At 46.7% G+C, this 13,257-nt stretch overlaps 1 protein-coding gene across 5 annotated transcripts in view; it reads left to right on the forward strand.

Moving 5' to 3' along the window:
* sema6e (sema domain, transmembrane domain (TM), and cytoplasmic domain, (semaphorin) 6E) overlaps positions 1–13,257 on the forward strand; it is a 186,701-nt gene that overhangs the window by 102,756 nt on the left and 70,688 nt on the right. For all 5 annotated transcript variants that reach the window (XM_050045993.1, XM_050045996.1, XM_050045997.1 and 2 more), the window contains one exon: positions 12,422–12,622. In XM_050045993.1, the coding sequence (XP_049901950.1) occupies positions 12,481–12,622 (142 nt within the window). In that variant the 5' untranslated portion in view covers positions 12,422–12,480. The remainder of the gene's footprint in view (positions 1–12,421; positions 12,623–13,257) is intronic.

The raw sequence follows: 13,257 nt of genomic DNA on the forward strand, positions 1-13,257 counted from the left end.
CTTTTTGGTTACTTTTCTTTGTTGCTGTATTATTTTTGTTATGTTGGCATGGAAATAAATGAAACTTAGAGATCTATGAGGAGTGTTCATGTGATTTTACACATTTATAGTGTGAAATTAATTAATGCATAATAATCGTGATAATCGTAAAACCGTGATTATTTCTCTGACAATAATCGTACCAAGAAAATCTATAATCGTGACATCGCTACTCTGACTCACATCAGGTGAATTTACAGGAAACCTTTCCCTTTATATTTCTCAGTGTGAGAATGTGACGGTCCAGATGGTGATGTTTCTGTCTCTGTATGTTGTGCTGATATTCTCTCACAGTGGCCGTCCTCACTGCCCTGCTGTCAGATGGAATCAGCTACCTGATGGTTTCCTCTCTGTTTAAACGGCCCTTTACACTCCGTACTGTTGATTGCTTTTTATTTGAGCAGTGAAGCTGAGGCACAGATAACAGCGCCGCAGCATCATAAGCTTCCACTCAGGGTTAGTTATGAAGTCACGATGCTGTGGTTTAATTCCAACCCAGTCACCAGGATAAATGTTCCTCTCTGCAAACCACAGACACTGAATACAGTAAACAAGATTAGTGATGGTGTTTCATTTCACTTCAAACCTCAAGTTTGACGAGTAGGATTTAAATTATTTTCTTATTCTCAGTGTTTAACCCAACATCTTCCTCATTATTTGTGTTTTGAAAATGAAACACCAAAGTCTGGTTTACACACCTTGTGTCTTCATCATTTTAAATGTCAGCTATAAAGAGAAAAATTGTTTGTACATTATTATGTGGCAGAATGCTGTGGTTAACATGCAGTTATGTTTAGGCACAAAACTACTTGGTTATTGTGAAGAAAAAAAAACATGTTTTGGCTTAAAACACAGTTTTGGTGCCACGATGCTGCTGGACACACAGGAGCGACCAGTTGCTACCAAACATTAAAATTATGGTTCATATCTCAATCACATGGCTATATATAATGGCTATATCTTTTTTTCACATTGTGCAGGCCTTTAATGAAACATAGAAATATAACATATCTGTGGTTTGTACAAACTTCCAGTGCCAACATGTGTTTCTGGTGACTGGCTGTTCATTCTCGTGTCCAGCCTGACTCCGCTCTGCTGACGTGACGTTTTCTTTCTGTTCCTGAATGTTTTCTGGTGCACTGACAGCAGAGACGGAGTTTACTGAGTCAACCCTCCAGATGAAACCCTACACACAGTATTAATTAGCTGTGTTGCGTTTACATGCACTCTCATGTGTAGGAAAACCTCGTCTGTTCAAAGGCTTGCAGACAAAGCGTTAGTGCTCCGTCCTGCATCAGATAGTTTGTAGAGCTGCAGGGAGAGCAGCAGACATCATTAAAGCCTTTAAGTGAACTGACATGACTCTCATTCTGCAGCTCTGCTTCACTCTCAGAGACAACAACTAGACTCCATGGCCTCTGTCTCCACTCACAACATCAAAGTGTTTTATTAGCATCTGTTGGTTGGGGCTGCTCTGCTGAGTATCTGTGGCTCTCTTCATGCCCTTCAGGAGGTCAGCACTTGTGTGTGAATGCTGACGGGCTCAGGCAGCACGGCACAGTGTACAGTGTTGTAGGACAGGAGATGATATCTGCTCTCTCCTCCTTTGTTTTGTCAGAGCAGGCGGCGTTAGAACAAGAGGGTTGTGTTTCTGTGATGAGAGTTTACACAACATTGATTTAACTTTTAAAATACCTGCTCACACCTTTATTATTTACTGCATGTCGTCCTCACTGATGGTTTTCATTCTTTCACCTACTGTCCTTCATTTTTCACTCTGCATCACATCAGATTATGGGATGTTGGTTTCATTTTTACAAACAGTTGTTTTTACACAGATGGTGCCTTCGCCTCCTAGACATGTTTACACAGAACCAAATGACGGCAGCATCATGTGGCTCCGGTGTGTGATGTCAGACAGCATGATGACAATGTGAAATCAAAAGAGGCGTGACATGTAACACAACAGCATCAGCCTCTAGTGTGACATATAACATACGTGTCAGCAGCTCTTTATAAACAATAACAATGACATCACATGTCAATAACAATCATTTACCGTCCCTGTTATGTGGCGGCTGATCTCGTCCTCTGCTTGGAGGGTAAGGAGCTCCTGGACCTCACTGTTTGAGTTAGCTGCTAACTGCTAACAGCTGCTGTTCTTCTTCTTTGAGTTAGCTGCTAACTGCTAACAGCTGCTGTTCTTCTTTGAGTTAGCTGCTGACTGCTAACAGCTGCTGTTCTTCTTCGAGTTAGCTGCTGACTGCTAACAGCCGCTGTTCTTCTTCTTTGAGTTAGCTGCTGACTGCTAACAGCTGCTGCTCTTCCTCTTTGAGTTAGCTGCTAACTGCTAACAGCCGCTGTTCTTCTTCTTTGAGTTAGCTGCCGACAGCTACTTTTTAAATCTCGTGCGATGAGTCGCATGCAGGGCGAAGTAGCGGGAGGAAAGTTTGGTTGCAGTATTTGATTTCTCAGTGATCAGCTGTAAGACTGAATTTTGTATAAATAATAGTAAGAGCTCCTCGAGGCCCCTCTGACCCCTAAAGGTGCAAAATGGTTTAGTCCGCCCCTGAACTAAATGCAACTCCAGCTGGGTGAGCGTCAGCTTTTACTTCTGGAGTGCCAACGTACACATCTTCTCCAAAAGAGAAGAAAGAAAGAAAGATGACTTTGTCATCAAAAAAAAATCACAAATTGCATGAGAGACTTGGATCAAGGGAGGAAGGGTGGGGGGCCCCAGAGACTGCTTATGCATAGGGTCTGGAATTTGGTGTTACGCCCCTGGACACACACATAACACATCATCAAAACGTCACACCTGTCCTGTCCATGATCCCGTCCTGCCAGTCGTCCTGTTTATACACACATTATTTCACGGCTGTTACTACCTCCGTTCCCAGCTCAGAGGAGAGACAACTCTGTCCCACCATTCTGTCACTGTACCTTTTATACAGAACGGCAAAGTGGCACAATGGCGAGATATTCCCACCCTGAACAGGCAGTGTAAAAGGGGCTGTTGTCTTTAGACACAGCTGCTCTTCCTCTTCCAGGTCCACTCTGTGACATTAGGGCACTTTTCTTACCCTCCTCTAAACGTTCCCGGGGGGGGGGGTTTCCTCTGGTCGATAAGTTGTCTGACTTCAGCTCTGAGGTCAGATTCGAGTCCCTGAAATAGAAAAGCAAAAATGGAAAGCCAGAGAATCCAGCAAACAACAACAGCGCTCAGACGGCTCTCCCCTCCTGCTCTGCATGTGGAGGCAGCAGCAGCCTCGGGAGGTATCCAATTATGACGCCCTTGAGGGAATGACAGTGCTTGGATTTCTGTCAATACAGGGTTCAGGTAGTGTTTCTCAATAACATTGTGAATTATTGATGATGGAGAGATTGAGAGGAGAAGCGGGTAGTTAACATTCACTTTTATGTATGAAGAGGAGACAGAGAGATGAGGCAGAGCACAATCGCTGCCCAGCATATTTTAAACTGCCGCGTGTGATTGGTTGACCCTGAGGTAAGACTCGTCATAAGGAGGAGGAGGCCGAAGGTGCGTTCTGAGTGACAGGAGCACAGACTGCTCAGGGAATTAAAAGATGAATCTAAATAATTAACAGACGAACGTCTCTGAGCTCTCTTCCACTCCTCGCCCTCTGGGCTTTTTTCACCCATTGCAAGCAGACGTGAAATTGATGGATGATGCCTGCAGCGGTTTTGCAGATCGATCAGAGAACCGTCTCACTGTCTGAGTCGAGCAAAGATCCCTCTGTGTGAAGTCTGGCCAACTCTCTGTCTGTAGAAAGAAGTCCTGAGAGGAGGCAGTGCTCCGTTTCTCTCACAGTGATACCCGTGCTCCGAGCGGGGGTGCATGCCAACACTTTGGATTCATATCGAGCTCTGGATGTTCAGAGAGACACCAGTATCTGCGTCCTTCCTCTCAGAGCTGATGGTGTTGGTCGTATCGTGGCGGCGCTCAGACAGTTTCCAGAACTTTTGTTGGCTCTTGCTGTCAGCTTTGTTTTACTTTGACATGAGGCCTCTAAAGATCTGCCACTGAAGCTGCCGTCTGAAGCCGGCTGGGATCTGTGGGGATTCTCAGACGAGGACGGAGTCGAGTCGTCTGACACGAGGTGACAATCGATGGCCTCTGCGACGGGACGAGCCGTCACTCGTCTGAACTGTGTGGGCTCTGAGGTTAAAGCGGCTCTCCCCTGGGAGCACACTGAGTGGCATTGATGGCAAAGAGGGTCCCAACCTCCCCTGACAGACACATCTCATCCTGGACGCCATGTTGCCCTCTCCCTGCCCCAGCACCGCGCGCTCACTGTGAGAATGAGACTACATTATACTGACATCCTAATCCAGGAGCTAAAGGACTTCAGGGACCATTGATTTTCTATTCTTGGTAAAAAGCGAGAAGCCAGCCGTCACTCCTCTTCGACCAGCCATGCTAATGGACTTTTTAAAATGTTGCCACAGCGATCCCCTGGAGCTGCCGTGTTTTTGCCACTGCAGGGCCTTTGAAACGTACAGAAATCCCCGGCTTCTTTATAGGACGTGTTTGTATTCAGCAGGCCGGCTCAGATGTGTCGCCTGTGTCAAGTGTTTCTACACAGTCAGCGACAGGTAACACTGGAGTGAAGAATCAAAGCTGCTCCGTCTGTGTGGAAGTGTTTGACTTACTGTTTGGGTGTAACAGTCACCATTTATTCCTTTCAAAGCTTTTCACGTCCATACACACAAACTAATGGATGGTTTTAGCACCTTTTTATCTTCAGTACACAAAGAAAAGCTCTGGCTAAAATCAGGACTCACAGAAAAGCTCTGAAAGAACATTTAATGGTCATTTTTTTTTATCAGAGTTCCATCAGTGTGAATGTTGAACCTGTTTTTGTCCTCTGAAATAAAAAACACTAAAGCGCTGCAAATGGCTCCAAAAGCTGTTTCTCTTCATGAACTGCAGTCACCTGTTAAAGGTGCTTTTAACGGGAGCTTCTGATAGGGCTGCACGATTATGGACAAAATAATGCTTATAAATATTGTGATTGATATTGAGATCACCGGTGTTTCTCTCGTTGGTTTTAGGGACAAAATATTTTGTTACACTTTCACCTTTGAACCAACAGAGCTGATTTTAGCTTCATATTGAGCTACATTTCTGCTAACGTACAAGTCTGTCTGTGCATTGAAACAACATTTGACATCAGTTATTCTTCTCAGCCTTCACATGTTCATCGTTTTACAGATTGTGGGTTTTTTTTCAGGTGGTTTAACAAGTTAGTTGAGTTGCTTTGGTTTGTTCTCTCCTGTTTTTGATTGGCCCGTCTGCGGTCACAACAGTCAGGAATGTTTTCCACTGGCTGCTGCAGTGATCACAGGGGAGGCTGCTGTTAGTTTACAGAGAGCTTGATTTGATGTGCAGTGGATTTTCTATGAGTGGAGCATTTTAAATATCAGCATGGCAGCCAGGGTTAGAAATTAGCAGAGGGCTGACTCGTCCTTACGGTCCGCCTGATACAGCAGGCTGAAGACTCGTCCTTACGGTCCGCCTGATACAGAGGGCTGAAGACTCGTCCTTACGGTCCGCCTGATACAGAGGGCTGAAGACTCGTCCTTACAGTCCGCCTGATACAGAGGGCTGAAGACTCGTCCTTACGGTAGGCCTGATACAGCGGGCTGAAGACTCGTCCTTACAGTCCGCCTGATGCAGAGGGCTGAAGACTCGTCCTTACGGTAGGCCTGATACAGCAGGCTGAAGACTCGTCCTTACAGTCCGCCTGATGCAGAGGGCTGAAGACTCGTCCTTACGGTCCGCCTGATACAGCAGGCTGAAGACTCGTCCTTACGGTAGGCCTGATACAGCGGGCTGAAGACTCGTCCTTACGGTCCGCCTGATACAGCAGGCTGAAGACTCGTCCTTACAGTCCGCCTGATACAGAGGGCTAAGGACTCGTCCTTACGGTCCGCCTGATACAGCGGGCTGAAGACTCGTCCTTACGGTCCGCCTGATACAGAGGACTAAAGACTCGTCCTTACGGTCCACCTGATACAGAGGGCTAAGGACTCGTCCTTACAGTCCGCCTGATACAGCGGGCTGAAGACTCGTCCTTACGGTCCGCCTGATACAGAGGACTAAAGACTCGTCCTTACGGTCCGCCTGATGCAGAGAGCTGAAGACTCGTCCTTACGGTCCGCCTGATACAGCGGGCTATAGACTCGTCCTTACAGTCCGCCTGATACAGCAGGCTGAAGACTCGTCCTTACGGTCCGCCTGATACAGCAGGCTGAAGACTCGTCCTTACGGTCCGCCTGATACAGCAGGCTGAAGACTCGACCTTACGGTCCGCCTGATACAGAGGGCTGAAAACTCGTCCTTGCGGTACGCCTGATACAGCAGGCTGAAGACTCGTCCTTACGGTCCACCTGATACAGCGGGCCGAAGACTCATCCTTACGGTCCACCTGATACAGCGGGCTGAAGACACGTCCTTACGGTCCACCTCTGTGTCCTCTGGGGTTTAGTCTCTCAATTATTGCCCACTGCTCCTTGATCCCAGGTCCAATTTGCTGCAGCGCCATCTGCGTGGTCAGCCAGTGGAAATCTAATTAGCAAGGTTTCTGCTGTCTGAGTGCAGAGTTGAAATGACTGCTGGGTAAAAGACAGAGCGTCTTCAGACAGACAGAGGTGGTCAGAGCTGATGGTCAGTAACAGGTGAGGAGTTTAGTTCTTCCATCATGTGTGTGAATATCAGCTGGGCCTGTTGTTGCAGAGTCAGCTGTGTGACGGACGTGAGTGCTGAGAGAACAGCAGCTCTGTGCAGACGCTGATGTGGTGTGTGACTCGTATCATGAGACTACTCAGAGATCGGTGGTCTGATGAACCTTCCAGGAGGACAATAGGTCTCAACAATGACGTGTCTGTCTCAGGTCATGTGCTGTTTTTCAGATTCCCATGAGGCAGTTTGACAACAACAAAAATCATCAGGCAGGTTTTAAGATGCAGCTGAGGCAAAGACACATCGACTCCACGGTATTATTCTGTAATATTGATGGAGAAATGTTTCTGTGTGTGCAGCTGCTTTAAGATATCCTCCATCACAGCTGCTGAGTGAGCAGGTCAGTGAGGTCAGAGGTCATGGAGATGCTGAGGAAACTTGGTGTGTCTATAAGCTCCAACCCAACGCACCATATGTTGATTTGTATGAGTTACACAACATCTTTCTAGTGTCCTTTTTGTCCAGCGTCGGTACTTTTGTCCTCTTATTGCTCTCACACCGTCTGTGTCTCTGTTGCTTGAAGACTTTTAGAAAACTTAATTAAAAACTGCACAAAAATTGCACAGTAAATTAAAAATGACTGACTTCCTGTTGGGTTGAGGATATGGCTCCTAAAGACTTTTTTGTAAGTCTGCGCATTATTCATTTGTCCACCAATGTGAAATTTCAAGGTGTGGGCTTTAACTGCAACTTTTATGGGGTACTGCGGAGGCAATGTTCCACGCCCAGTCAGAAGGCCTGTATGAGACTGCAGTTTTCACCAGTCCTAATAAATGTACCAAGTTTCAGGACAAGCAGCACAAAAATATGTTGAAATAGTAAAAATAAAATCAGAATAATATTTCTTTGGCTTTCAGTTGGGTCTTCGCACCGCCTGGTGCTCAGGCCATAAACATTGTGTCCTCAGACCACCTTGTCTTAACTCATCGCGTGGCGGCCATGTTCCTGCTGTTATTGTAGGCAGCAGTTTAGTGACGCCTGCAGAAAGCAGAGGCTAACGTGGCTAATTATGTCTGAAATGATGGAGGAGTCCGGGGAAACGCTGGCTCATTATTCTGCCCACCGTGCACCTCAAATGTGTCAGAGCGCAGGATCGTGGGGCTTAAAGACTTTCACAGCCGAGGGGCTGAGAGATATCACCGAGGTGCCAGGTGAGAGCTGAACTCCATTCTGTGGTGTGGATTAGCCTCAGCGCCCGACGCTCTGCTGAGGTCAGGGAATATTAGAGGCTGATTGTGCATCAGCATTATGCTCCGCTGGTCGCTGTGTGCAGCAGGTGTTGGCAGGAAATAGACGTCCCGAGAGTGGACAGGTGAATACGCTTCCACGCAGCTGAATGAGGATAAAAGTGGAATTTAGTATTTTCACAGTGAGTTTTTATGGGACCGTTAATCCTGACCAGGCAGATTTACTCACAGGAGTTGATGTTAGAGTTGAGATGACTTCCTGCCCTCCAATAAAGACCGTTGTCTCTGTGTCTTTAAGTCTCATCTCGGCCTGACGGCGGCTGAAGGCTCGGAGACACTGAACTTCTCTGTAGAAACATCTTATCAATGCGCAGACACAGCGCTGCTGCCGGCTAATCCAAATGAATGTCACATAATCAATGCACCGCCAGCGTCCCAGAAACCCCTTTCCTCCAAAGAGGCCCAACTGCCAGCGTCTCCCAGATGGCTTAACGAGTCCAGTTCATTAAAAACAAAATGATCCAAGCCCTCCCATCCAAACGGAGAACACAGAGAGCAAACATGAGATGAGATAAGCAGAGGCTTATTTCCCTCCGACAGCTGTCAGCTCATCAGCCGTCCACTCCCTCCTCAGGCTGCGCACCAACTCATTAACTGATTAGACTCTGTGTTGGCTCAAATTAACCGTCCCGCCGGGGACACGCTTTGTTGACACGTTAGTGTGGCAGGTAAACACGGGAGGTGTGTTTCTGCTGCGTCCACTCCAGCTGAAAAGGTCAAACGCAGAGCTGTAGAGCTATTTGTTTGAGACTGACGTGCAACTATGACGAGCGTGCTTGTGTGTGTACAGTGACACTGTGGCTCCTTTTGAAGGTTACATTAAAAAAAAAAAATCAGAATCAGAAATACTTTGTTGAAAGAGGTTAACAGTGTGTGAGCTGATGTCATGAATCAGTCGTCGCATCTTTAATCAGCGTTTCCACATTCATGAAAATTCCTGGAAAATGATGAAACTAGAAAAACTGTTTTCCAGGCCTGGAAAAGGTTTGGGAAAAACACAGTAATTTGGAAGAGTTTTGAACATATGTTGTTTTGGACTCTGTTTGAAGATCCTAACATGTCTGCAGTGAGTCAACATACATTCCTTTATTAAATCTGCTGCTGTGCTTCATCAAAACATCACCTGTATCACCTCGTGCACGTCAGCAGCAGAAATGTCCAACAAGCTCGTGCAGTCAGTTTTAGCAGTTAGCTTATCTTAAAATGTCTGGGAAGTGTGTGTGTGATGCTTTTGAGGGACAGATAAAAAACATGACTCTGGACAGAGGCAGAGCCGAGCTGCACTGACTCTGCACCAACATGTTGATGTGTGTAACGTGGAGGAAATGTCGTCTTCACACAGCTAATTCTGCTGCGTCAGATTAATTACTTTATGATTTAAAGTTTATTTATCGAGCACATAAATACAATGAAGGATGTGACTGAACATTCAACTGTCAGAATCTGACAGACTTACTTCATGTCAGCACATAAATCCATCCAGCATGAAGGTTTGGTCTCATATTTCAAAAACAAACTACAGAACACGTGAAACTGAAATGTGAGATTTACCTCCAGACTGAAACTGTTTGGATTCTTCTTTACGTCCCTCTGAGCCTCAAACATCGTTAATGAAATGTGTCTGTGAAGTGACTGTGTCGATAACAGTGAAATAATTCCTACAGTAAAAGATGCTGACTCAGTCTGATCTGTGTTCTCTGTCAGACGACTGTCGATGTTGATGTTTGAGCGTCAGTGTTGTCGAGCCTACTGGTTCCTGTGTGGAAAATGGCCGAGGGCCACAACACTTCAGACCAACCAGTTCCACAGGAGCTTGTTGTGTCTCACATTGTGTCAGTGACAACACGTTCATCTGTTCAGTGTGACATTACAAGACTAACAATCAGGTGTTTGGCCTCCTCTGTCATCCCTTCGTCCTGTCATCACGCTGTTAACGTGCCATCACGCTGTTAACGTGCCATCACGCTGTTAACGTGTCATCATGAAGTTAAAGTGAACTCTGTGACTTCACTCAGTTTGGATCAGAATGAACTCATCAGAGTCTGAATCTTTGCTCGTAGTAAGAAGTGTTAGCTTGAGTTTTCCTGGATACGAGGGGTCTTCATCAGGTCTGGAACTCACTGTGGTCATCTTGTTTTGCATCATCATCATCATCCTTACACTGTCCTGGCTGCTCCTTTGCCTCAGCAGCAGGTTGTCAGTAAGCGGTCTCTTCCTCCCTCCGTCGCGGTGATGTGATGCTGTAACCTCGTCTGTATTTGAGACTCTTTTCACGGCGTCTCTTTTGTTTTTGAAACTTCTTCCTGCTCTGCCCTGAATGTTTGTGACATCTGAGGGGATTTGTCTCTCGCAGCGACACCACTGAAACATAATCTGTTTGGCTGTCCTCCTCGGCAGGAGAAAAACCTCCATATGATGCTAATCCATCAGATATATTGTCCTGGTGTATCGCCTCGGGCCGGCCACACAAGCTGTTGTAATTCACAAAGTAAACAGAAGCAGACAGCCGCCCACTCCCCGCGATTTATGGCGTTGTGATCGTCGCTTGACCTCATTGCTAAATGCAGCTCTCTGCGCTGCATCTCAATGAAGCAGACTGTTATCAATATTGATGACAGTTCACGTCTCTGTTGGCTTAAAGTTCTGCTCCCACTTAAAACCAGGAGGCCCGGTTTCACCGCCGGGCGACACACGCCTGCCTGGAAGAACCCCCGCAGAGGACACGCTGCCCTGAATAAGTTGGTGAAGAGCGCAGGTCGTCGCAGTCACAAGTTTGTTATGACAAATCCCTCTGCCCCCCCCAATCTGTCACCGGCCCCTCCCTCAGAGCTCTAACAAATGTGCACATCACCAATAGTGCACGACGACCACCAGAGCTGCTAATTATTCACACACATACACACACACACACACACACACACACTCTCACACTCACACACTCACACACACACACACACACACACACACACACACACAGAGCAGAGTGATCTGCAGGAGCTCTTCTCTTCACACACAGGGGTTCAGGTGTTTAAGCATGGAACAGAAGCCTTGGTTTCAGCAGCNAGAGCAGAGTGATCTGCAGAAGCTCTTCTCTTCACACACAGGGGTTCAGGTGTTTAAGCATGGAACAGAAGCCTTGGTTTCAGCAGCGCTGTATGGACGCAGATCTATGAACAGGAAGTAGGTGATGGACTGTGTTATCTTCTGATGGTTGTTGTGTCGAGCTCAGTGTCCAGTGTTGGTTGAATCTTAGCGTTAGTACTCTGTGACTCTGAGTTCCTGCAGGTGGACGAAGCTCCAACACGTCTGCACGATGAGCCGTCAGAGTTGTTTTTGTTCTGTTTCTGTGACATCACGCGTCACAAGCGGTCCATTGTTTTCTGGCATCTTCATCTAATGTGTTCACGAAGTCTGTTTGTCCTCTGTGTGTGTGTGTGTGTGTGTGTGTTTGGCATCAGGTGTTCAGAAACACAAGTATTTTTCTCTCGTGGAGACCTTGATTTATTGTTCCAGGTCAGAAACTACTGGTATAACCTTCGCCTACTCTGATATAATTATTTGTATATTTTTACACACTCTCAGTCTCAGGACAGTGAAGATATTTTTATTGTGAACGTCTTAAGCACCAGAGTTAAACTCTTTAGCATAATTTTATTTTATGACTTTATATTTACAAACTTCTGTTTCATCCCCTTTTTCTTACTGCTCATGATTCTGTGTTCTTAACATGAGAGGGACGCTCACAATTCACAGTTCCTCTCAGGGTTCAGTCAAATATTTCTGTTTCTGATTCTGATGAAATTAGTTTTAATAAATAAACAAATTAAATTCTTCTCATCATGTCGGGGTGACACAGAGCTGTGACTGAGCTCAGTGTGAGTTTGACGCTTCACTCAGACAGGTCTCAGTTCAGTCACATCCTGACCTTTAACCTCAGTGGGTGATGTTGCCTTCAGGGCCCGGAGTCATGGCGGGTGGAGCGAGGCGTTCTGCTCGCTGCAGGCGAAGGTTTTTAATTGTGCTCGGTGACCTGTGACAGACTTTGGTAGGCGGTCAGAGCCCCGGGTTTCCGCCTCCTCTCCCTCCCTCTGTCCGTCTCTCTGACTCCTTCTACCTCTTTTTTTAAAGTGTGTGTGTGTGTGCGCGCACTCTCACATCTCCGCCATTCAGCCGACACTCAATCACATCGCCGCACTGACACGAGGCGTTGCATGCTAATCAGAAGTTCCACCTTTAAACGTTGCAGCTGCCCTGACTGTCGGCTGAACATGATGTAAAGGGTTAATGTGTTCATCTCTGCTCTGAGCTCCGTCAGGACTCAATGTTCTCTCAGATATGCTCACCCTCATAACCCTGCGTCTCCTTTCAGGTGGGAGGTGAGCGTGCTGTGGGCCATGTGTTTCTGCTGAGGTCTCATCTCCTGCCAACATGAGGCTGACGCCCGGCTCGCCTCCGCCCGTCCTGCCAGCTGTCCTGGCTCTCACCTTAGCTGCCTTCTTACCTCAGCTGTCCTCAGGAGCCACGCCGTTCCCCCAGGACCTGGAGCCAATCAGCATCGTGGGCAGAGAATGTAAGTTCAGACTATGTGGTGTTGCCATGGTGATTCTCGGTGTAGGAGTGGATGTAAAGTAAAGAAAGGGTCAGTGAGGCGCCGTGTCTCATTGCTGGGGAACGGGGCTTAGTTTAAGGGCACGTTCACAGGAAGCACATGTGCAGAGGTTTATTCAGCTGCTGGAACATTTCTTCTTCATCTCCTTGTGTTGTGTCTTGGCTCGCTGTGAGAAAGGCCCGCTCAGCAAACAACACCATGACCAATAACACCAGCACCAATAACACATCTCCAATAGCACCAGCACCAATAACACATCACCAATAAAAACATCACCATCACCACCAACACCATCACCAATAACACCAGCACCATCACCAATAACACAGCGCCAATAACACCAGCACCATCACCAATAACAAAATCACCATCACCCCCAACACCATCACCAGTAACACATCACCAATAACAACAGCACCATCACCACCAACACCATCACCAGTAACACATCACCAATAACAACAGCACCATCACCAATAACAACATCACCATCACCACCAACACCATCACCAATAACACCATCACCAATAACACATCACCAATAACACAGCACCAATAACACATCACCAATGACACCATCACCAATAACACCATCA

This window comes from Epinephelus moara, chromosome 6, assembly GCF_006386435.1.
Source record: "Epinephelus moara isolate mb chromosome 6, YSFRI_EMoa_1.0, whole genome shotgun sequence".
Lineage (NCBI taxonomy): Eukaryota > Metazoa > Chordata > Actinopteri > Perciformes > Serranidae > Epinephelus > Epinephelus moara.